Below are 26,130 nucleotides of genomic sequence, written 5' to 3'. Positions count from 1 at the left end.
CAAGATCTCCTTCCTTTTGTCTCTAGGCCTCAGCCACACTGCAAGGTGCCTCACATCTCTGTAGAATTGTGTCCCTTTGATATCTGCTGGAAACCCCACTTGGCTGCACTGGTCTGCACATTAAATATTTCGTATCGAGTGCAGTATTAAATATTACTATTCAACAACTCTAGGAACATCGCTGATACTTACTGAGCGCAGAGGTGATGGAACCTTTCCAAGTATCTGGCAGATGCATTTGCTTTGGAGCAAATGTCTTGCTTTTTGAGAGGATTCAGTACCAAGCTAGACTGGAAACTAAAATTTACACAGGGCGTTCCCACATTTTACCTCACAGTTCATGTCTTGGCAGCTAACCCACGGTGTTCTATTAACGTCGGACAAATTCCATTTTCAGGGAAGCATTGCCTAAAAAGCCTCGATGTTTAATTCGCTAATAATTAAGAAAATGAGCAATGCATAGGACAAAGGGGCTGAAGAAGGAATTCCATGTAGGTTTCTGGAAAGGATTTAATGAAAGCCAATTCCCAAGGAACACATTTAAAATATTACAAGGGTTTAGTCTGTTTGTGGTTTTTTTAAGAGATAGGGTCTTGCTCGGCTGCCCAGGCTGGAGTGCAGTGGTGTGATCACGGCTCACTGAGGCCTTGACCTCCTAAGCTCAAGGGACCATCCCACCTCAGCCTCCCAAAGTGCTAGGATTACAGGCGTGACTCACTGCGCCTGGCTGGGCTGAGTCTTGATATGAGTGGAGAATTACACATTTCTCATGGACTTTTTGAGCCTAAGCTCACCTAACACAAATTCTATAATCCATTTTCTTGGTGGTGTTGGTGGGGGGACCTTCTATAGCTCTCTAACTGCTCCTCTTCACTGATACCTGCACGGTCCCCCATCTCTTTCTCTGGTCCTTCAATAATGCCACCCTTCATTCTGCCTGACGTCAAGGTACCCACAGCAATGCACAAACCACAGTGCAGCACCCTAACCAGTATGTCTGCCTTCCCTCTATCATCCCTCTTATCTATTCTCTGCACAGCTGCCATTTGTCTTTCTAAATCTCTCATCTGATAGCATCATGCCTCAGCGGAAATTCTTTCAATGACGCCTCATTGCCACCGGAATAAAATCCAAACTCCTCAGCATGACCTAAGACCTTTTGTGACCAGCCGTATGGACTTTTTTGGACGCTTCTGCCCTTCTCCAACCGTCCAGCAACATGGACTATTTCTGATTCCCTCATGCACCATGCCCCTCTGGTACCAAGTTGCTCAGACTGATCTCAGACACACGTGCCATTCTGCTGAGATTACTCAAAGATCCTTCTGTGTCTCCTGCCAGACTTGAGAATCTTACCATGTTACTCATCTTTAATTCTCCAATACCCAGCAGAACACCTGGCACAAGATAAATGTTGCTGAGTAAATAGGAAGTTGAGACTTTAAAACAAGGACTGCACAATTTAGCTGTGAGACCACATGAGGTTCCAAAGGAAACCGTCTTAGCAACAGGTGAGACTTCAGATAGTTCCTGTCACCAAATAATGTACTGCTTCCTAAAAAGTCAGATTTCAGTAGACCTTTGGGAGTCATATGAATTTCATTCTGCCACCTTCTCAAATCCCTCAAATGGAAGAGCACACATGATTGTTTATTAAAATGCAATAAACTAAATAACATAAATGTTCAGAACCCTTAATAACTAACGTTATCGATTAAGTGCATTTGTATAAAGAATTATTATTATTATTTTGATCTTACAAAGAAGCAATTTTAAAATCACTTCCTAAGTACTACTGCACAACTGAGCACAGGAGAGGTACCCAGAAAGCCAGGAGTAGCCTTGTGGTCACTTGGGTCCCAAGTGGCATGTCTGCCTTCCCATTTAGTAAGGGATTCAGCCTGCTCCACACCACATCATTTTGCAACTAAAAACAGCCACCCTCAAAAATAAAATGATATTCCCTAGAGGAGAGAATAGAGGCTGTAATAAGCTCCCTAGTAACCTGGCATCTCCGTACCGATGGAAGAACAGCAGCAGGGGCGTGCAGGGCTCTCCTGGATGGTTGTATCTCTTTGGATTCTCAAACATCTGTGAGAACCAAATTTTAGGGAAAATGTCATGACCGAATTACAGATTAAGAAAAGTGAATTTTAGGAAGGTTTATCACTTCTGAAAGGAGCAGAGTAGTAAGAGACAGACCTGAGCTAAAACCCCTGTGGACATATGACTAAATGTTGGGTCCTGCCACTTCCTCTCGTCGAAAGCACCTACCAACTCTTTCATGTGCGTTCCATTCAACCTTGAGGCAGGCATAAGTAAGTGCACTTTCTTTTGTTTTCCAGTTGTCTGTGTGTCTCTGGTTGTCTTTCTTTGGAATTCTATTTTAGTTGCTAAAAGGACCATAATTTTGTGTGAACATCTAGCACACTGAATATGCTTCAAGTTAAAACTTGTCCATCACAGTTATGTGTTGCATAATGCTGGAGATATATTCTGAGAAATGCATCAGTAGGTGACTTCGTCCTTGTGCAGACATGATAAAGTGTACTTACGCAAACCTAGATGGTATAGCCCACTACACACCTAGGCTATAGGGTGTAGCCTACTGCTCCTCGGCCACAAAACTGTACAGCATGGAACTGTGCTGACTACTGTAGGGAGATGTAACACAATGGAAGTATGTGTGTACATAAACATATCTAAACACAGAAAAGGTATGGTAAAATACAGGATTATCATTTGATCAGACCGCCGTTTTGACTGAAAGGTCATGCAGCTCATGACTGTATTTATACATCTCGATACACGATGAACTTTCCTTCAGGACTTGTCTTAGAAAGACATACTCCCTAACGTGCCACCCATCATCCGTTGTGTAAGGTATCACTTATGCACTAAGGATAATTTCACTCAAATCCCTCTCAGTTGACCAGTGCCAGACTGGTCCTGTCAGCAGCATTTCAGCTCCTGGGCTGCCATCCAGAGTCTTACTTCAAACACAGCGGAGAGTCTGCTTTGTAGAAATAATGCTAAGCAGATGGGGAAGGCACTCTGACTCAAGGACTTCTGACATCAGGGGACTTTGATGAACTTACTGAATCTGTCCTCTTTGGATCTCATGCACACACTTGAGGGTGTTGCTAACTCAAGGCTGCTCAAACCCATGTGAGAAGACACTCAATATCATCTACGTTCTTCCAGGAAACCCTGGTAGGAAAAGGCAGATACAGACCTAGCAGGACTCTTTTTTTGTTTTAGGAACTGTAAAGATTTTAATGCCAGGTAATATGTTAAATGACATCTAAGAACTCTGAGGCCAAAACCTGGATTTCCATTTCCTTTAAGGATTCTTGGTTTGTGTGTGTTTGTCTTAGCATGCAAACGTACTGTGTCTCCTTTTCTTCTACTCATCATTTGCCACCTTGAGATACGCTCTAATGACCTCGAAGCCCGCTGGTGCCAAGATCTCATATCCATCCATTTGTGTAATACCTATTAAATTCCTACTATGTATAAAACACTACGATAGGAATGTTGGCAAATGTAAACATGAATTTTCAAAAAAGTGTGATTTACAATTTGAAAAAAAAAAAAACTACAGCTGTCTATTCTCATGGAGACTTTATTTTCTATTTAGGGAAAAAATATTAAGCAGTTTCATAGTTACAAATAATCATAATAAAGAGGGATAGGCGATGAACGCTAGAGTCACAGCATATCCTTCATAAATTTCCATCTGATTAAGCTACCCCCGATGGAAGATACCATCCTTAGTTCAAATCTTCCTCTATCCATGCCTATTGATCATCTTTAATATCCTAAGACATGTACACTAATCACATAGATAAAACTGGCCTTCTATCCCTCATTGGTTTACAAATATGGTCTATGTTTATCCAATTCCACCAATTATGGTATTTTACCATTCTCTCTGACATATTTAAAATGTCAGGCCAGGTGTGGTGGCTCATGCCTATAATCCCAGCACTTTGGGAGGCCGAGATGGGTGGATTATCTGAGGTTGGGAGTTCGAGACCAGCCTGACCAACATGGAGAAACCCCATCTCTACTAAAAATACAAAAATTAGCTGGGTATGGTGGCGATGCCTGTAATCCCAGCTACTTGGGAGGCTGGGGCAGCAGAATCGCTTGAACCTGGGAGACAGAAGTTGTGGTGAGTCCAGATTGTGCCATTGCACTCTAGCCTGGGCAACAAGAGAGAAACTCCATATACAAAAAAAAAAGTCAGCTAAATATTATCTTAAAAAGGAAGAAAGGAAAAGAAGAATGTGACCTCACACGGAGAACATAAACATACAGTGTTGGACTACTGGGTTCATCAATATCCTTCAATCAGGATAAGAGAATAACATCTTACATTTACTTGATGTATACAGGTGGTATTTCATACGTGTGTGCTCTCTTTCATCTAGTTATATATGTAGTTAATCTCAACTCCCCACTTGATCCTAAGTTTTCTTGAGCACAGCATGGAACAAAAATCATGTTATACAGTGTCCACTATATATTTAAAAAACAACAACAACACTACTACCCTCAGCAGGCTGAGGAAAAAAATAAAGAAAATGATGAAATGCTTTGTAAACATAAAAATAAACACATCGACCTTGTACCCCAGTTGTTTCAGGAGGAGGCATCACGGTTCCACTGAGTTCTCCAGCTCCTGAGGGCACCGTGACACTGTGTTGCATGCATGCTCTGCTCCCACGTAACATGTTCAATCATGTCTCCTAGAGTCCTATGCCAGGGCACATGGGGACACTGCTGCCCACACACCCTCCCCTGCCTGTAACAGCGCATGGGGCTGCAGAGGGACACCCTTGGAACAGTGAGGAGGGTGGGAGAACCCTTTGAGGTGCCAATTGGCTGAACCTCACTTAAGGACAGTGGGGTCATGGCCAGATCCTCCTCCTAGCCTATAAGGCCTCCACCTTCATTTAGAAAGCCTGGCACAAATACAAAGTTAATTATGCTTCCCCAATATGTTTCTGTGGTTACTGATTTGGACTCAGGCACAGAAGTTGTTTTTCAGAAGCAATTTTCATCCTTAACATTTCCTTCAGTTTGGGAAAATAACACTGAATTTGCACAGTCCAATGCTGATATTCTTGAAGTTGAGTGAGCTAAGTAAGAAGATTTTAAACAAATTAAAGAACAAATGAATTGTCAAGGAAACAATGATTCTAAATGTTCATAAATCACTTTCTTTTTCTACACTATTTCTAATAAGAAAGCTTGTAACATACATCTTCCAGAGGCCTGGGAATCCACCTCAAGCTTAAATGCTCAAAGTAGCCACTTGAAGAGCTCTACCCTTATCTTGCTATTTCGTTTTGATTTTATATCTGATTGACATTTTAGTAGGCCTGGTAGTTGGGCTGAATGTACATCTACAATTTTCTGAATTTCTGCTCAATGGTTTAATGCTTTGTTACATGCTGATTCTCCACACTCAAAGTCACTCTGCCATGGTCCATGTTGTCAGCACACCTTCCCCCAGTGAGCTCTCAGACACTGACATATCCCTTCCCTGAGGGTGCCCTGGTACCCCTCCAACTACCCCACACCAAGTATTTTTGCTTCATCCTCTGGGCCCTCTAGTATTTTCTTTTCCCAGTCCAGGATCCACCTCCAAAGACTCTCCAGCCTCGACTCCCTGGGAGAACATTTTAGGACCTCAGGTCACTCACTCTCACCCACATCCTGCCACCACATCACGGCCATCCACCTTTTGTTTTCTCTACTCTGTTCCCAGGTGACTGACGTTTCCAACAAGGCTAACTGTTTTCATTGAAATCATAAGTAGGAAGACTCCCCACCCCCCCCCACCCCCCACCCCGCTTGGTTGATAATTCATTTGTTTAATTCTACAAATATTTATTGAATATCTACCACTTGTTCTATGTGCTTAAAAACTAAGATCCCTGCCTCCTGGCGTTTACATAAGAAGCAAGAACATATACCAGTGTGAGAAGCTGCTAAGAGACAGGGAGAGAAAAAAAGAAATCAGAGCAAGGTAGAGAGGACCAGCAAGGCCAAGGGAGGTGGAGGTGTAGCAGTCAGCAACAACCTCACTGCAAAGGTCAGATTTGGAAAAAGGTTTGCAAGGGACAAGTAATAGCCAGGTAAAGAATTTCCAGCTATACTACAAGGCTACAGTAATCAAAACAGCATGGTACTGGTATCAAAACAGATATATAGACCAATGGACAGAACAGAGGCCTCGGAGGCAACGCCACACATCTACAACCATCTGATCTTTGACAAACCTGACAAAAACAAGCAATGGGGAAAGGATTCCCTGTTTAATAAATGGTGTTGGGAAAACTGGCTAGCCATGTGCAGAAAGCAGGAACTGGACCCCTTCCTGACACCTTACACTAAAATTAACTCCAGATGGATTAAAGACTTAAACATAAAACCTAACACCATAAAAACCCTAGAAGAAAACCTAGGCAAAACCATTCAGGACATAGGCATAGGCAAGGACTTCATGACTAAAACACCAAAAGCATTGGCCACAAAAGCCAAAATAGACAAATGGGATCTAATTAAACTCTAGAGCTTCTGTACAGCAAAAGAAACAATCATTAGAGTGAACCAGCAACCAACAGAATGGGAAAAAATTTTTGCAATCTACCCATCTGACAAAGGGCTAATATCTAGAATCTACATAGAACTAAAACAGATTTACAAGAAAAAAAACAAACCCATTCAAAAGTGGGCAAAGGACATGAACACTTTTCAAAAGAAGACATATATGAGGCCAACAAACACATGAAAAAATGCTCATCATCACTGGTCATTAAAGAAACGCAAATCAAAACCACATTGAGATACCATCTGATGCCAGTTAGAATGGTGGTCATTAAAAAATCAGGAGACAACACATGCTGGAGAGGATGTGGAGAAATAGGAACACTTTTACACTGTTGGTGGGAGTGTAAAGTACTTCAACCATTGTGGAAGACAGTGTGGCGATTCCTCAAGGACCTAGAAATAGAAATTCCATTTGACCCAGCAATCCCATTACTGGGTATATATCCAAAGGATTATAAATCGTTCTATTATAAAGATACATGCACACGTACGTTCATTGCGGCACTGTTTACAATAGCAAAGACCTGGAACCAACTCAAATGCCCATCGACAACAGACTGGACAAGGAAAATGTGGCACATATACAACATGGAATACTATGCAGCCATAAAAAATAATGAGTTCGTGTCCTTTGTAGGGACATGGATGAATCTGGAAACCATCATTCTTAGCAAACTGACACAAGAACAGAAAATCAAACACCGCATGTTCTCACTCATAGATGGGTGTTGAACAATAAGAACACATGGACACAGGGAGGGGAGCATCATACACTGGGGTTTATTGGGGGGGACTAGGGGAGGGACAGTGGAGGGTAGGGAGGTTGGGGAGGAATAACATGGGGAGAAATGCCAGATATAGGTGACTGGGGGGTGGAGGCAGCAAACCACATTGCCATGTATGTACCTATGCAACAATCCTGCATGTTCCGCACATGTACCCCAGAACCTAAAGTGCAATTATATATGTGTGTGTGTGTGTGTGTGTGTGTGTGTGTGTATAAAATTTAAAAAAAAAAAAAAAGAATTTCCAGGGAGAGGATAGGTCCCAAGCCAGGAGCCTGCCTGTGGAGGAGACAGGAACCCAAGGAGGCCAGTATGGCTGGAGACAGCGGGTGGTAGGAGAGGCGAGCTAGGAGAAAGCCTGGGAGTAAGTGGGAAACAAGATCACAGGGACCCTTGGGTCACCATAAGGCCTGTGCTGGGGGATTCTGAACACAGGAATGATATCCTCTGACTCACTTTTTAAACAATTTATCTGGCTTCACTGTTAGGACCAATTGAAAGAGGGTAAGGAGAGAACCCAGAAGACTTGAGAGGAGTCTCTGGCATTAATCTAGGCAAGAGAGACAGATGGCTGTGGTGATGGTTCCAGCAGGGGGAGAACAGGCTGATGACACTTGCTGCCCCTGCTGCCACTCCCCATGGCCTGCTTTCCAAACCCTTACTCACCCAAGCTGCCCCTGCTCCGGGCCAGCCTGACATTAGCTCCCTCAGCACAGTCTGCCATGGTTTCTCAATACACAATCCTCTCTTTTCTTTTGGAGCTGGGGTATTTCTCTCTCCTCAACTCCTCCCCCAAAGACCCTTAGTTCCCTCCCCAGAGACCACATAAAGAGCCCTGCTTCAAAACTCAGACCATATTATCTTCTATCTTCAATCTTTTCTCCATGCCTGGGTTTCATCCTTCTCAGCTCATTGCTGCATTTTCCCAGTCCTGGTAAAACCTCCTGCAGACCTTGTCACTGTTCTGAGCCACTCTGATTCCTTCTTTCTGTTTCCAGCTTACTCTAACCTGTGTCTCCCCACTCACTTCTTTACCCCTGCCCAGTCACCAACTCCACTGCCCTTTCTCGGGACCTCCCCAGTCGTGGAGAGTGTGTCTGCCCTCTCTGCCTGCAGAGAATGGAACTCTTCTCCATTTCCTGGTTCTTAACCTAACTTCTGTCTCTGCTTCCCCTGCTTTTTCCTAAGTGAAGGCACTAGCCCAGACTTCGGTCCGTCATGCTGTCAGCTCCTTTCACGCCTGTCTCACTTTTCTGTGGGTGAGTCCAGATCTTCCTTTTTAACCACAACTTCTCTCATTTCCAGCCACTTCAAGAGCTGCTAGCAGCTGGGTGTTCCACTAAGCTCTTAAACAGTATTTCCACAATAGACTCCCATGAGACTAGATTTATGTCATGACAATGGTCCTAGTCCCTGTTTATTAATATTAAGACACACCTTTATCTCCTCTCCTAAGTTTTGAGCATTTTGAAAGCAGGGATCCTAGCTTATCTTTATGGTTCCCAGTACCTCACAAAGCTGAGTCCTTTCACAAGTCATTTAAGAATAAACATAAGTTAAATAAATATAATACCCTTCAGCTCAGCTGATCAGTGCTACCTGAAAAGTAAGCTTTTCTTTTTAAGGACTATGTGATAATTTAAAAAAAAAAAAAAAAAAATTGATCACTATTTCTGGTAAAAAAAAAAAAAAGGCATTATTTGAACTAGAATTAAAATTCTTATATCTTGAAGGTCTGGCAATGACTATTCAGAATCTTCTATTTTTTGGAGACGAAGTTTTGCTCTTGTTGCCCAGGCTGGTGTGCAGTGGCACGGTCTCAGCGCACTGCAACCTCCGCCTCCTGGGTTCAAGACATTCTCCTGCCTCACCCTCCCAAGTAGCTGGGATTACAGGCACCTGCCACCATGTCCAGCTAATTTTTGTATTTTTGGCAGACACAGGGTTTTACCATGTTGGCCAGGCTGGTCTCGAACTCCTGACCTCAGGTGATCTGCCCGCCTCGGCCTCTCAAAGTGCTGAGATTACAGACATGAGCCACCATGAAATATTTCTGGCCCAGAAATATTACTTATCCAGTTTTTCAGTTAGGTCTAAACCTAGACATGAACTAATATCCCAGAAACCACAATGTTCATGGAAAGTTACACTGTTGGCCATTGAATTCTGACTCACTTTTCATAAAAAGGCCAAAATCAAAGTATTGAGGGGTTTTTTTGGGGGGGGGTGGGGACTGTATATAAAAAAGTGAGGACAAAACACTGTGAAAATAAACTTTTTTCTTTTTGAAAGGACAGATGGGAAATGAGATCACGGACTTCCAGGCCTTTGTAAACAGCGGGCACGGCTTCCTCTCCAGGTCAGTGGTTTGTAGATCATTATCAGTCTCATGTAAGCAGAAGAGGAAAAGAACCAGAGGAAAAATAAAACTCAGGATGTTATTGAAAGGGAAATGGAGTAACCACATTTTTCTATACAATGCTGAGAACACTCTACGATTCTCCTGTATTCAAACATTTCCAAAAAGTAAAATTTCTAGGATTGTCAATTCTGAACAATCTTTGGCCTGCACCCCTATCCTTCCTTTTCAGCTCTCTTGCTAAGACATTTATGTTGGTAATACACCATGAGTAGCGGGGGGAGAAGCACCTAAGGACTCACTCCTCAATCTGACTTTGCAAACAGTTCTAAGGATGACAACAGTCTCCTACCCATAAATATAGCACAGGAATTCTAAAATGAAATCCTGTGTTTTTAAAAAATTGTTATTTTCAAATACAGAAAATACAGACAACATAAAATATACCATCTTAACCATTTTAAGTGCATAGTTCAGTGGCATTAAGTACATTCTCATTTTTTGACCATCATCACCATCCATCTCCAAAATTCTTCATCTTTCCAACTGCATCTCTGTTCCCACTGAACAGTAACTCCCCATTGCTCCCCACCTCCATCCCTAGTAACCACCATTCGACTTTCTGCCTCTCTGAATTCGATTACTTTAGGGACCTCATATATGTGGAACTGAACAGTATTTGTCCTCCTGTGACTGGCTTATCCACTAAGCATAACTCTGTCAGGGCCTATCCAGATTGTAACATGAGACAGGAGTTTCTTCCCATTTCAGGCTGAATAATATTCCATTTTATGTAAATACCACATTTTGTTTCTCCATTTATCCCTTGATGGACACTTAGGTTGCTTTCACCTTTTGATTATGGTAAATAATGCTGCTCTCAACAGGGGTGAACAAATCTCTCTTTGAGTCCCTGCTTCCAAGTCTTTGAGGCATATATCCAAAAGTGGGATACAACATGCTTTTGAGACAGGGTCTCGCTCTGTCACCCAGGCCGGACTGCAGCAGCACAATCATGGCTCACTGCAGCCTCAACCTGTTGGGCTCAAGTGATCCTTCCACCTCAGCCTCCCGAGGAGCTGGGACCACAGGTGTGCACCACCATGCACAGCTAATTATTATTTTTTTTTTAGAGACAACTGAATATTTATTTTTGTGCCTTTCTTCTATTTCAAGTCTTCAAAACAAGGCCCAAGGAAACTCCAGATTCAATTATGCCCCTGGGCTTGGTCCACTGCTACAGGAGTCTTAGGGAGGCTTGTACACAAGCTTGAGTTACTCATTTACAATACTAAACCCCAAGACAGAAGATGCAACTAAGCAGAAGTTCCTCCTCCATTTCTCCATGGCAGATGCTGATTTCAGGCAAGGTGGCAGCCAATGTAGAAAACACTGGAATTTTTCCTTGGAACTGAACTGTGATGAGAGGTGCCTGCCATGAACATAACCTACTATCTTTTCTTTGACCCTTCCTTTCCGGTTTTTGAAGACAAAGCAGAAGATTATTATTTTCTCTGAAGATACATGATAATAATTCCAAAGAAGCGCAAAACACACGCTTCTACTACACTGTGCTTTCAGCTATTTTGGGTCTGGTTCAGTTGGTGGATGAGCTGATTGATACGTTCACCCCAACAGCCAGGTGAGCCCATCTCCTTGAGGAAGCCCACTCTATTCTTGGTAGCAAGACTGGCCACCAAGAGATAGAAAGGGTGCAAGAACCATGAGATCTCCAGGAAATGCTTCATCGGGAGGGCAATTTCATGAATCAGGTCTTCCAGGCAAATGACACCAAACTCCCCCAGGTGCTCCTCAATCGCTATGTTGTCTGTCAGAGGGATGGTCTCATTCTTGACCTTGGCTTGTCCACATTTCAAAATGAGTTCCTGACAGACTTCAGATTTGGAAATCCCCAGGTCACATAAGGTTCTACTATAGCAGCATTTTTAGGCTCTGGGGGGTGATTTTTACAAAGATATCACTGAAAATTGTCTTTAGGCGAAGTCTTGCAATGGTACTCTGCACCAGTAAAGTCACATCATCAACTCCTTGTCTGTGCACAACAAAGGCCAGGGAATGTTTATCTGGCAATTCCAAGGCATCAGGTTTTACTTCTAGTCATCTGAGACACACCTGGTCACATTTCTGCCACCGCCAATCAAGCAGGAATGATTCTAGTCGCTTAAACCTGAGCCCTTTTCCTTTCTTCTGCTCCTTTTTTGCCAAAATGGCCTGATTCACCTGAGTGGCTCTGAGGGCTTGAGAAGTCTTCCTCTTTTTCAGATTTTCTGGAACCAAAGGGATTTTTCTTTGCTCTTGCTCTGCCATCTTTCTAGTATCTAATTTTTTTTTATTTTTTGTAGAGACGAGGTCTTGTTGTGTTGTCTAGGCTGGTCTCAAACTCCTAGACTCCAGTGGTCCCCCTGCATTGGTCACCCAAACTGCTGGGGTTACAGATGTGAGCCAACGAACCCAGCCCAACATGCTCCTTTTATTCTTCCATACAAGCTCTGTCCTGTTTGTTTACACCAGGCACCAAAGTCTAATTTTTATGAAATATGAATGGTAGCATAAATTGTCTCCCAACATTTTTTCTTAGTACTCACTACCTTTCTCATATTCTATCACTTTACATAGTTGCACAAGCATTAAGAAGCTGTGTAACAAGTCAGGATCCAAGGAGCTTAAAAGCCAGATGAAGATTCAGTGGGCTAATCACAGGGCAACAATGTCACCACCAACAGGACCATCTGGTAAAAAGACTTCCCCTCGAAGAAGAATCGTGATGGGAAATCAATAGTCAGCTGCCACCCAAATCCCATGTTTCTGATGGAAAAGACAGGTGTCCTGGGCTTGACTTTCAGTTAAACAGAGGCTCAACAAGTCTTAAGTGACTTTAATCTAAAGGTCATTACCTCTGTCTAACTGCTTGTTAAAGTTTACCTCTAACTTTGTTCATGGAACAAGTAAGTTCTCAGATTTATGCCAAATAAACTGGGTAAGACCATAAAACAGTAAGAACAATAAAGGTTTATTAATCACTAGAAAAAATTACTCCTCTCCAGTCCTTGTTTCACCCACACTTTTTAATTTTAGAAATTACCTACTGTGGCCAAACCAAATCATTGATCCTGCGAACATTTTTAGTCACTGGGACTGCCACATGTTCCAAATAGTATTAATATTTACCTGATGAATTAAAGAAAAACAACCTAATGCTCGTAAAAACTTTGCTAATTATTAAGGTAAGCAATGGGTCTTCAACCCTAGCACCTAGCAAGGCAGGGACTTTGTGCATGTGGAGGTGGGTGGGAGGACAGAGGCTCAAAGCCAGCCCTCCTCAGGACCACAGCACAGGAGGACACCTGCATGCAAGAAGCCTAAGAAGCAGGCCATGCAGGGCCAAGACCACACACTCAAGTGTTCGTGTACACAGTGCAGACAGGCAGTAGGAGAGGAACTGAGAGAGTGGGGAAAAATGTTTCTGTGGACTTGAATACCTTCAGACGATATGGGATTTGAGTCTCAAAAGGGTAAATACCTAGAAGAGAAGATGCTGGTGGCAAGAAAAACCATGAAACCACGGCAGAGATGGCAGAGATCCCCAAGGAACAGGGTCTGACTCTGCAAAAAGAAGGGCCATCAGCTAGCGACGGCTGCAGGTCCTGTGCCATTTGTGTCCCTGGCCATGGTAGATCACATGTACTTTACTTCATCAATATTTTTTTTATGGAGTTTTGTTCTTGTCATCCAGGGTGGAGTGCAATGGCGCAATCTTGGCTCACTGCAACCTCCACCTCCCAAGTTCAAGTGATTCTCTTGCCTCAACCTCCAAAGTAGCTGGGATTACAGGCACCCACCACCATACCTGGCTAATTTTTGTATTTTTAGTAGAGAAAACATGGTTTTGTCATGTTGGCCAGGCTGGTCTCAAACTCCTGACCTCAGGTGATCCACCCGCCTCGGCCTCCCAAAGTGCAGGGATTACAGGCATGATGGCTGAGAACTATCCTTCTGATTTTTAAAAATTCACATTTACTTCAGAGTAAAGCCTACTCTGTTGTTGTAGTAAATACTCTTCTCTCATCTTTGGGCAACTACATGCAACCCACAAATCTTCTCTTCACACAACTCACTTTTAGAGAACATGAAGATGCCTTCAGGATCTGACCAGTAAAGGCTCACAGTCAACATGTGCCCTGCCTAAAAAATGTACACAAGCATCACCAGTATCCATGCTTATATTTCAGTAAATTGTCACGTCAAACATATTTAGCAGAAATTTACACCAAGTTCTATTATTTTAATAGTTAACTTCTATTGCTTAATTATTTAAGTGCAGAAAATCACCCCTCAGCATGTATTTTGCTGCTGCCGTTTCCTAACCAACTTGGTATTACTTTTCCATATGAAATAAAACACTTTCCCTGATCTAATTCGTTCCCTCTGCCTCTACCAATACAATAATTCTGCTCTAATTCTGCCCAAGAAAACAGAGATAGAGAGAAGGAATATGTGGCACTAAGACCTTTCACTCATCCGGCTAATTAGACAGTTAACAACATCACCAAGACAATTTAGCAAGAAAGCACAGAGTACGCGGCCTTACCTGGTGAGAAAGTGGGCGTCTGTAAGAAAACAAATAATTGTACTCAAACTTCACTGGGGCCCATCACAATGCCTGTGATGAAGATCAAAGCCCAAATTCAAGCTCCTAAATCTCCAGGAAAACTTCCCCCCAAACAGAAACTAATATTTGCTAATTAACTTAGCCAACAAACTGCTAGTGAGTTCTTTGCCTTTCCTAGAATATTTGTGCCTGGTATCATCAGAGCAGTCACAGGCAAAGAGGGCACACAGGTTTTCTCAAAGTTTAAACCTTCCGATTCTGCAACTGCTTAAACATCCAGGTATCCTGTTCCCCTGGGATAAAGATGATACTCAGCTACCTGTATCTTGTTTCTTTGGTTTGTTTCTTTTTTTTTTTTGAGATGGAGTTTCACTCTTGGTCCCCAGGCTGGAGTGCAATGGCACGATCTCAGCTCACCGCCACCTCTACCTCCCGGTTCAAGCGATTCTCCTACCTCAGCCTCCTGAGTAGCTGGGATTACAGGCATGTGCCACCACACCCAGCTAATTTTGTATTTTTAGTAGAGTCGAGGTTTCTCCATCTTGGTCAGGCTGGCCTTGAACTCCTGACCTCAGGTGATCCACCCGCCTCAGCCTCCCAAAGTGCTGGGATTATAGGCGTGAGCCACCGTGCCCAACCTTTGGTTTGTTTCTTAAGCAATTTTATCTCAGTCATACAAATAAAAGTTTGCATTCCAGGCTGCAAATTCAAAAAAGTTGTTACTCTAATTAATACCAAGAAGAATATATACTTCCTATTCAGAGAAACTTGAGATAACCTTCAGCTTCCTCAGACAACACTACAGGAAAATCTTGTCAACATGGAGTATAATTTATAATCATTTGATTTTTGTTTTCATTTGTTGCCAAATCACAGGCAAAAGGCATCATTCAGAGGTTCCCACTTATTTGTCCTTTCCTGTGCAGTTTAGTCATGTAATGAAGTATGCAAAGCATGGTATTTTTTGTCATGACCTGAACCCATTTACCAGTTAGTTTGGCAGCAACACCACACAAATGGTGATTTCATTCCCATGGGCATTCTTTTCTGCAGGAAAGAGCTAAAAAATCATCATTTGGAGGCCCATGTATCTCTAACAAGTTAGAGTGAACATTTGTGAAAATTCTCACCTCTGTTGTAACCTGGAGTCGCTTAAATCTGGTGGGAAAAAAACTTCAAGGATCATAATTTAACAATTGTTGTTAACATGTAAGTTTCTAAAGACAATGAAGTATGCACAGGGCTGTATAGAGTAGGTTATGTTCTATGGGTGGGATTAGAAAGAAGGTGTGGGGAGGCTTTTCATGTCAATTATTTCAATATTTCCCTTTCCTTTATCTTTTTGTACATGGATATAACACTTTTTGAATCAAACCAGAAAGAATCAATGAAGCTTAAAAAAAGATAAGTCAGCTCGATTCACAAAAGACAGGCTTAAATGGTAACAGCATCAAGTAGAGAATCGTCCAATTACGAGCCTAAGAGCATCAAAGGAGAGAAGAAAGAAGTGCCAGGATGAGGTCTCAGGAGAGCAAGGAAAGTAACCAGAACCTCCAAATGGACCAAGGTGACTTGCTGCAAAGCATTTAACTCCACTGGGTTTCCTGAAGGAAGAATGTCATTCTCACTCCTCAACAGCCTCACAGCTTCTTGTTAGTCTCTTAACCACAGGCCATAGCCTGAAAGAGCAGCTCACAGCAAGAGCTGTGCTGAGTCCTCCACGTATCTTCCGAGGAATAGCACCCACATTACACTAGAGAGGTAAACTTCAGGACATTCCTGGCTAACCTTGGACCCTTTGCTGGGAGCTCACACACAGTGCAGGGCCTCTGAAGGCAGGCTCCCAAAGTGCCACCCTAAAAACTGCATGACAAAATCTTCCACTGCTCCCCAGTAAAGCCCATTGTTAAGATTCTAGGTACTTGGCCAAAAATCTAAATCAAAGCAAGTTTCATAAGACACAGAAGCACTTGTGTCCAATAAATCAGCCCGGACAGAGTACAGTAATTTTATTCAAGACACACACACACACACACACACACACACACACACACACACGCGAACATTTTTGCATACATATAATATACAAAAATAATACCATTAAAAATTATCAATTCATTGGAAGAATATAAAATAACTTTTTTCTCTTAAATAACATCTTATTTTCATCTTTTAAAATCATAATTAGGCCAGGCACAGTAGCTCACACCTGTAATCCCAGCACTTTGGAAGGCTGAAGCAGACCAATCAGTTAAGGACAGGAGTTCAAGACAAGCCTGGCCACCATGGCAAACCCTGTCTCTACTAAAAATATAAAAATTAGCTGGGCGTGGTGGTGCATGCGTGTAATCCCAGCTACTTGGAAGGTTGAAGCAGGAGAATTGCTTCAACCCAGGAGGCGGAGGTTGCAGTGAGCTGAGATGGCTCCACTACACTCAAGCCTGGGTGACAGAGAGAGACTGTGTCTCAAAAAATAATAATAATAATTAACTGACCGAACAATTAATCAATACATAGAAAAATGCTATCTGTCAAGATCAAACACATGGTTCTATGGACAGAAACCACATTACTTACCTGAAAGTCATCGTAAGGGAAGAGCAGCATCTCCCGTAAACAATCATTCAGGATCTGAGTCTTCTTCTGGACGATGACATTTTCATAGTCGAGTGGCTCAATTAGCTTTGGCTTTGCCTGGAAGGCGAAAAGATAAACAAGACATTCTCATAAACAAATGCCATTTCTTAAGATAAAGAACTTAATATATCCTACTCTTTGCTTTGTATTTTCTACAATTAGAGTATGCTAGTTTTGCTATCAGAAAGAAATAGAAATAAGAGTTGTTTCCAAAGGGACAAAAAATGCTGGATGGTGTCCTGCTACATAGAGTGAAGCTTGTTCACTTATTTAAGCACAAAGGGAAGCTCTGCATTCTGGTGGAGCTTCCAGTCATTTCTTGGGTCATCCCTGACTAAATATGTCCCCTTCCAAGTCTTAGGGTCTGCCAGAGCTGTCCCGATTAGGGGTCCAGCCATGGCATGGCAGTCAAGGCCAGATGCCCAGAATGGCTCCAGCCATGATACCATCCCTTCTTGGCTCAGGGCCTAAACGTATCCACAGGACTCATTATTTCAGATAAAGCTCCAAGAAACCCTTCTCTGAGTCTCAAAATCTCCTTGCCTATCCCCAGATATCTATACTTAATATGTAATACCTAAAGGTAGAAAGATAATGAGCTAAACCCAAACCAAGGCAAGCAGAGGGGTTGGAGCGGGGAGGCAGGTACTACTCAAACCAGGGCTCATGGGTGAATCCTAGGGGCCGGGGACGTCCATCTGTAGCATGCACTGAGCAGGAGAAAGAGTTAACGAGCAAGTAGGGAAAAAGAGAATACGCCCTTTCTAGCTATTTCCAAAGTTAGACCTCTTGGTTAAAATCTCTTTATCTAGCGCCAGTCACTGTCACCTTGTGTCATTTTCCACATGCGAGGCACTGACTGCGCTAGGTTAGGGATAAAGATACATATTCAACTAACTATACTACAGTATACCAAATGCCAACATAGGCATATAGAAGATGTTGTCAGAAGTAACTAAGTCCAGGCCAGGCAAGGTGGCTCACGCCCATAATCCCAGCACTTTGGGAGGCCAAGGTGGGCAGATCACCTGAGGTTAGTAGTTAAGAGACCAGCCTGGCCAACATGGTGAAACCCTGTCACTACAAAAAGTACAAAAATTAGCCAGGCGTGGTAGTGCACATTTGTAATCCCCGCCACTAGGGAAATTGAGGCACGAGAATTGCTTGAACCTGGGAGGCGGAGGTTGCAGTGAGCCAAGATCACGCCACTGTACTCCAGCCTGGTTGACAGAGTGAGAATTCGTCTCAAAAAAAAAAAAAAGGAAGTAATTAAGTCCATTATATCAATAGTTACTATAAGATTATTTTTGAAACTATTAATAATCATCTGATATATATAATCTCAATAAATGTTTTCTATATTAAAATGACAATTTATATATAAGAAGTATATTAAAGCTATCTTGTACGTGGCATCTAAATTGGCAATTGTGACTGAGGCTTGTTATTTGTTTCCAAAACCGGTCTGCTTCCCAATACAGGTGGACCACATTTCCCAGCCTCCTCGTGGCTTGGTGCGGACTTGTGATTGTCTTCTAACCAACTGCATTCAAGTGGAAAAGATGTGGCCACTGCCTTATCTGGCCCACAAAAGCCTTCCACGTGGCCACCCACCCCTTCCCTCTGCAACCACGCACACAGGATCCAACACTGGACTGGGTGGCCCGAGGAAAGGATGGTGCCTAAGATGGAAAGAGTCTGGGTCCTGAACCCCCTTGCAGAAGACTGTCTGCTTAAAACAGGCACTGAAATGCCCAGGAGCAAGAACTCAAACACCTACTACTGAGATTCTGAGATTCTGGAGTTGTCTGAAGTCGCAGTCAACTTGCTTTATCTGTTTGACATACACATGCTCATATTTAACTCCAATTACTGGATTAAACGGGACTCTACAAAGATATTTTGACATGCTAAGGAAAAAAGCAATGCCCAAACAAGTACGCAATTATTATAATTAAGTAAAATATGTGCTATGCGACCAGATTAAAAACATGCAAAATCAAAAGATTAAAGCTATATTGTGAAATGTCAGTAGCAGTAAACTGTTTTTACATTCAAAAAAGGCAAAAAAACTTTATACAAATTATTTTCTAAATAAGAATTTCCACAGAAAATATTTTTCAAAATATTTAATTAAAAAAATGATTCACTCCTTTGTCACACTGCATAGAGTAACCAGTCAATAAGTACTTGTTGGCCAAATGAATGGATGTCGTGATTAATAACATTTTCCTTAGCAACCATAACCATGTTCCTAATAAAACCCAAATATGCACACAGCTTTCTAAAATTCCATTACAAAGTGGTTAGATGGACCAATATTGTAGACTAGGGTAGACACCACGCTCTCCCTGGCTTATTTGGTGGCTGTCCCATAACCACAGACCAGGGGACTCTTTCATGACAGCCCAAGGCTGGGCAGAGCTGAATCCTCAGCCGGGTGCAGACCCCTTCACACAGGGCCGTCGGCCCCACTCCCTCCAGGTAAGGCCCAGGATTCTTCAGACTGTCAGAAGGTAGAGGTACATTATCAGCCCTGGACAGGGAGGGGCGTGGAGGGACACTGCTGAGAATGGGCTGTTCCCAGGTGCCAATGCTATTGGGTTTGGGTTTTTTTTTTTTTTTTTTTTGGTTTTGTTCCTATAGGAGGGCAGCCAGAAGGCTTTCTGGGAGAGACCCAAGGGCACGCCCTCCAGGAAGCTGCACTGGCACCCCTGCGGGCAGCTGTCTAGGGAGCCCTGCTGCCACCCCTTCAGCAGCTTCCCCCAGTGGGTGGCTCCCTGCCCACCAGCTCCAGCTGGTGGCCTCAGCAACCTTGGCCACCAGCCACCATCCCGGGGCCACAATCACACTCTCCAGCTAGGCTGGAATCTCTGCCTTGGGTTGGGATTAGAGGCTCTTCCTAGTTTGTTCCTTCCTTGGGGATCTGTCTCTGTTCCTGTATTTACTATTCTTGTATTCTTAGAGCAGGAGTCGGCAACTCTTCCTGTAAAGGACTTTGCCAGTCTTACAGTTTCTGTCACAACTGGTAAACTCTGCCATTGCGGCCCAAAAGCAGCCACAGACAATAAGTAAACACAGGGGCATGGCAGTGTTACAATACAACTTTTGTTTGTAAAAACAGGCAGCAGCCAGATTTGGCCCAAGGGCACAGCCTGCTTTAGAGTTATCTTTATCCGATAGTAGAGTTAATCCCCTTCTGCCAATTTACCAATTTAGTAATTTTTTTGAGACAGAATCTCACTCTGTCACCAGTCTGAAGTGCAGTGGTGTGATCTTGGCTCACTGCAACCTCCCACTCCCTGGTTCAAGTAATTCTCCTGCCTCAGCCTCCCGAGTAGCTGGGATTACAGGTACGTGCCACCACGCCTGGATAATAAGTAGAGACGGGGGTTGGCCAGGATGGTCTCGATCTCCTGACCTCATGATCCACCTGCCTCGGCCTCCCAAAGTGCTGGGATTACAGGCGTGAGCCACCACACCTGGCCACCAATTTAGCAATTCTTTATATTAATTTTCCATGTTCAATTACTGACGTGTTTCCTGTCTGGACATATATGATACAGACAACATGTTTACAGCTCAACGTATTTAACAATTTTTTTCACACCTATTTGACTAAACTTGGGTTACTTAAAAGATTGGGTAATAAAAATATTCATGGGTCAGTTTCATGTATTTAGGGCACCAAATAATACTTTAGTTAATTAGATGAATTTTTGTTTTCTCCCAAAGGTGTATATTGGAGGTATCTAATGAACGAATGCAATGTTGTGGCTACCATCTTGCTTTTCTGTGACAAGGTGTTTTCACTGATCACAATTACCACTCAACAACTGAGGCTGGAAACTGAGCATCCCAAGTTGAGCTAATCGCTACAAGTGTCCCACCATGTACCCAGCAGGACTGGACTGGGACAGGACGCAGTCTTCTGTCAAACAGAACTCTTTCTTCTCCCATACTGGGTTGCCCTTTGAACAATGTGTGCTCAGAAATACTCAACCATAGTAAATGTGTGAAGGAGAGTTTATGAGCCAACATTTCTGTTAAAGACTGGTCATGCATAGTAACCAGGAAAGCCCATGGGACTGACTGAACAATACGATAAATCTGATGGAGGATTAACATGTATCAAGGACTGTGAAAATTTTCAACTTATACAAACTCTAACTCAGGTCACTTAATGAAAGAACTCCTAGTGGCCTCATAGGGCAGAGGTCACAGAGCGGCTGCCGGAAGCACTTCCAAGGCACATGACTAACTCCAGGGAAAAGGAGTCAACTGGGAGTGGCTCACCTGCTGCCTAAGTGAAGAACAAGGCAAAAAGTTCTTGCTTCAGATACAAATACGGGGCACAATGCCTCCCTTCTACAGGTGTCCTTTGATGGGGGAAAGAAAGAAACAATCAGAGGAGAAAGGCTGGAGAATGGAGACTGGTGAGGGAGAGAGGGAAAAGGGAGCAGAAGGAGATGCAGGGGAGGAAAAGAGAAAAGAAAGGCAGAGGTGGAGGCACCCTGGGGAGGAAACTGAAGACAGAAAAGGAAATGGCAGAGGAGAGGGGCTTGGGAGACTTGGAGGTAGGTGTGTGGGAAGTCACACCACTGTATCTACCAAATTGTGGGTTAAGAGGATAATTGTCTATTTTCAACTCTTCTTTAAACTATGATTCACTGGTGACAGCTGTTCACTGTTCTTCAGCTCTGCTAAGCTTTTCCAGGTGCTGGTGGGGCATGGAGGTGGGGACAGCCCACTAGGGTAGGGAACTGATTGGCCTGCAACATGACTGGTGGCAAGAATGACACACGAACAGCAAAATGATGTAGGCTAATTAGCAGACTGCCAGTCCCCGCTATTATTTGTAAGAATGAGGCTTGGCACAGATCTGGCACACAGCCTCTGTTTTAAAGCTATGGCAATATGCTCAAGTTCAAAAGTTCTTCCCCTGGTGACAGACTTCTGAGGGAAGAGTTCTACATTTTCTATCTTCAAAAGAAACCCAGAATTAGCCAAACCGACCGCGGCTGTCCATGGAGCTGCTCTGGGGCCATCAGCACCATCATGTTTTGAACCCCTGAGAATTCATCAGTTTCAATTGTGAATATTTCAGGATGCTATGTCTCCCTAAGCATGGAGGGGCTTGGCTGACTCCCAAGCCTATGACATTCAGAACATACACACTGGGTGACTGCTGCCTTTATAGTCTATAAAAATCTAACTTGGTCTATACACAAGTCCTTCAGCTTTCCCCGTCATGCGGAGGCTAAAGTCCTTATCTATAAACATTCATTCTTCAGGCTTCCTGTGAAATCAGAAAGGGAGAAGGCGGTAGTACCTTCAGTTCACAAATAGCCCACAACAGTGGTTCTGAAAGTGGGCTCCCAGGAACTGGTGATTCAGCATCACCTGGGAACTTGTTACAAATGTAATTTCTGAGGGCCCAGTCCAGAGCCAAGTCAGGAGCTCCAGGAGCAGGGACCAACTACCTATGCTTGAACAAGCTCTCCAGGGGATTCTGGAAAAAAACCTGATCAATCATGATGCCCCAGGAACTACATTAGAATTTTCAATTTCAGGGAGGCAGAAGAAATAAGGCTGGTACTGAGCCTCCTCAAGGTTACAGACCCCTTTGAAAGCCTGGATCCTCTCCCGCCGAAAACTGTTTACACTGTTTGCTTTCTATGAGTGTATACACAGCTTTGAGGGGAAGGCTGTAATTCCCTGGAGTGGTCATGTGGAACCGAGTTGAAGAAGCTCTGGACTAGTGGAAGAGCCAGGCCTGTAAACATTTAGCTCAATGTAGTGAGAGGTACTGGCAGAAGTTAAATGCAGAGCTAAGGTCAAGCTCGTTGCCCTCCGTAGGCTGTAAAGTTTCCTCACTTTACTAAGGAAGGGATGCTTGGAGAGTGTGAAGAAGAATGAGAATTCTTCAGGTGTGCAAAGGTTGAACTACCCTGACAACAGAGCCCCCCTTAGCGAGGTAGATGCAAGGTTTCCAGTTGCACGTTAAGCCCGGGAGCCCAGCAAAGAGGTGATGCTGTGTCCACTGCTTCGGACATGAGCTGGCTTCAGTTACTCCCTCTCCAGGGATAATGTGCCCCCCCCCACCTCTACACCTGTCACAGTCCTACAGCCCCTTGGGCCACAGTCACAAACAAAGCAAATGTGGCAATGTGGCAAAAAAGTTACAGCAGAGCTGCTCTAGCCCCAGGCAGGCATACAGCACTTCCCACATAACTGGGGTGCCACCTCCCTCCTCTGCACAAAGGTGTCCTTTGGCGCCTTGCTGCCATGTCCTCACTTAGCAGCAGTCCTGGGATGCCTCTCATGGCAGTCCTTGGCTTGCCGGGACCTGTGAACACTCAGCTCCACTATCAGTGCCTCGGGGCAGGGCTGAGTCTTATTACCTTTGCCACCCTCAGCATCCCACTCAGGCCCCAGGGACATGTCCTGTGGGGCTAATAGAGCTTGCCGGTGGTTCCTGTACAGCTCCATTGTTGCTGGGCACCTTGGCTTAGGAAGATTTCCAGGAACACACCCACTGTGTCCACCCAATGTCATGACACAGAGGATGGGAGACCTTTCAGACATGTTCTAAGGTGTGTGGCCCCAGAACTACTTGGCGGTATGTAAGATTAGTCACTGCACAAACTGAGAATGCCCCCAAACTGCATTGCTCACAAACAAAAGAAACCGAACAGAAGCTTTTCCAATCCTAAAATTCCTGTGACATTATCTTCTGGTTGTGGAACTAGAAGAAAATTTTCTGAACTGTCAGTAATAAAATACAAATCTGAACTAATCATGCCAAGGGAAAGACTACTCTGTTCTTGCAATAAAGAATGATACAAAATCACGATCATAGGAAGAGGCAATAAAAGAATACGAAGCCCCAAAGCTGTAGGGAAGTAGTACAGAGGTGCATCGAGAGGTTCATTGACAAAAATGTATTGTTTCCCTGGATTTCTGGTGTTTACGGCTTGGGTTAGCTTTTTAAATTTTATTTCTTTTCAAATTCTAAATAAATGTTCACTTCCATGTCTTATTTTGTTTTTTGAATGTTGAATAATTTTTCTTAAAGAAGGCCCCTAAAATTCTGTAAGCTTTGTCCCTCACAAAACCTGAATCTGCCCCGATAGGATCATGTGTCCACACGAATGCTGACGAGGACGGTAGAGTGGTTAGGAAAGCTGAGCTGTGCAGTCACGTGGGGCTGTTGCTGGACTGAACTGAGTCAATGCATGGAAAAGGCAGAGCCTGGCATATTATAATAAATGGAGCTATTCGTATTAAATATGTTGCTTGCATGACAGGTGTTTTAAAGAGAAAAAAAAAAAACTTTCCTCAACCTCCAGAAACATACAAAATAAAACAGACAGCGACGGCAGGGACATGCACAAAGAAAGACAAATGATGATCCAACATAGAGAAAACTGCATCATAGAGACGACATTGAAGTTCGGGGGCGGAGCCCAAAGGAAAGAGACAGCTGCTTATACTGTAGACGGGACTGAGTACTGCCGCAGTGTGTGCCAGGGAGGACGGAGAACAACCACAGCTGGGGTGGGCGGTAGAGAAAAGCACTCCTGACCCCTCCCATCAGGGCAGCTCTATGACGGCAGCAGGATCTTAGATTGTGAAGAAGAGAGAAGGCAGGCAGGACTCCCCTCAGGACACTGCTCACACAGGGTTTGTGGCAAGATGAGAATGGTTGGGGGAAAAGAGTTGCTCATCTCAAGCGACAACATGGGCACAGGTGAATCACTGATACCAAGGCCCTGCCAGTCCCCATCTACTGAGCATGGCAGCAGGCAGCATGGCGTGCCTCCAGCAATCACACTTCCCTATGGCTCTCATGGGGGACAGTGAACAGGACCCCACAATGCCCCACCGTGAACCCCTCCTTCAAGCTCTCGGACCTCCCTGCCTCCCACAGAATTTGCTGCTTAGGGTCTGATGGCCCAACATCATGCAAACTGAAATTCCAGATCAAAAAGAAATCAGAAGCAGGAAATGTTCTCAGCGCCAGGAAAATGAGATTCCTCTGGATCCAGCAGACCTGCACAACATTCGCCCACAAACTGAGTTCAGCTCTGGCCAAACATGTACAAAACCTCGAAAACCATGGGAAGAGCTAAGCTCCAAAGAGCAAAGTAATTTCACTGCTCTTCCTTCAGACGTGATAGCTTCACATGAACTTTCCAGTCATTTCTTGCCCTTGTGTCTCTGGTGATTAAATGTTAACAAGAGCTGAAATCCTGAATGCCACTTCTTGACTCTTGGAGCTATTTTAAGAAATGAGAAATTTGTCCGTTCTGCTTATAAAGAATTTAGGACTTCCTTGATTTATCTGCATGGCTGTAAAAGCTACTTGATAGATTGAGATAAAGCTGGTCCATTTTCAGAGTGCTTCTCAACATTGCCAACAGGACACCAGCACTGTTGCTGGGGATGGGAGTGGGGACATGGCAGCTTACAACAAAAAGGGCCTTCTGAAGCCACGTGCTCACAAGTGTGGGCCACAGGAGCCTTCCTGCACTCCCACTGTGCACACCACTCTCACGACGTAGCCTCACCAGGAACTTCTTGAAGTTGTCAAATTTGCAGGAAGGATCCTCATTTTCCTAAAAGTAGAGTGGGCACAGGAAAGTAACAGTCGCCTCCCTTCGTTGTGTACGCATGTGAATAGCAGTACGTGTTCCCTCTCTCCACAGGTATTCACTGAGCTGGTTCACATGCACTGTGCCAAAGACATCAAGATAAAAAGAACACATCCCTGCCCCAGAGAGCTGGCATTCAGAGGGAAGGTACATGTGTGAACAATCAGCAGAATCAATGACAGCAGCAGGGACCCAGGACTGGCATCTGGCCCCCTAGAAGGAACTCAACCTCAAGCTCCATGAGGGTAATACAGTCCATTGTATTCACTGCTTTCTCCAGCACCTAGAACAGCACCCAGCATAGCAGAAGCACTCAATAACTTTGTGTTGGATGAGTGAGGGACCCCAATGATGTGGGGTGCTTCTTAAAGGAGGTTCCTGGAGCTTATCAATAGATGAACAAGCCAGCCACTATTCAGGGTGGACTGAGGATTCCCT

General features: G+C 43.8%; 1 protein-coding gene and 1 pseudogene across 29 annotated transcripts in view; both read right to left on the bottom strand.

Annotated features, from left to right (window-relative positions):
• The window catches only part of DOCK9 (dedicator of cytokinesis 9), a 303,837-nt gene that overhangs the window by 149,256 nt on the left and 128,451 nt on the right, over window positions 1-26,130 (bottom strand). For all 29 annotated transcript variants that reach the window (XM_064362199.1, XM_064362208.1, XM_064362204.1 and 26 more), the window contains exon 2: window positions 16,976-17,092. In XM_064362199.1, the coding sequence (XP_064218269.1) occupies window positions 16,976-17,092 (117 nt within the window). The remainder of the gene's footprint in view (window positions 1-16,975; window positions 17,093-26,130) is intronic.
• Window positions 11,346-12,386, bottom strand: LOC110567707 (large ribosomal subunit protein uL30-like 1; annotated as a pseudogene).

This window comes from Aotus nancymaae, unplaced genomic scaffold (assembly GCF_030222135.1).
Source record: "Aotus nancymaae isolate 86718 unplaced genomic scaffold, 86718_ANA_hifiasm-v0.15.2.pri h1tg000048l, whole genome shotgun sequence".
Classification (NCBI taxonomy): domain Eukaryota; kingdom Metazoa; phylum Chordata; class Mammalia; order Primates; family Aotidae; genus Aotus; species Aotus nancymaae.
Note: the sequence above shows the minus strand (reverse complement) of the source record. Positions and strands in the feature narration are given on the sequence as shown.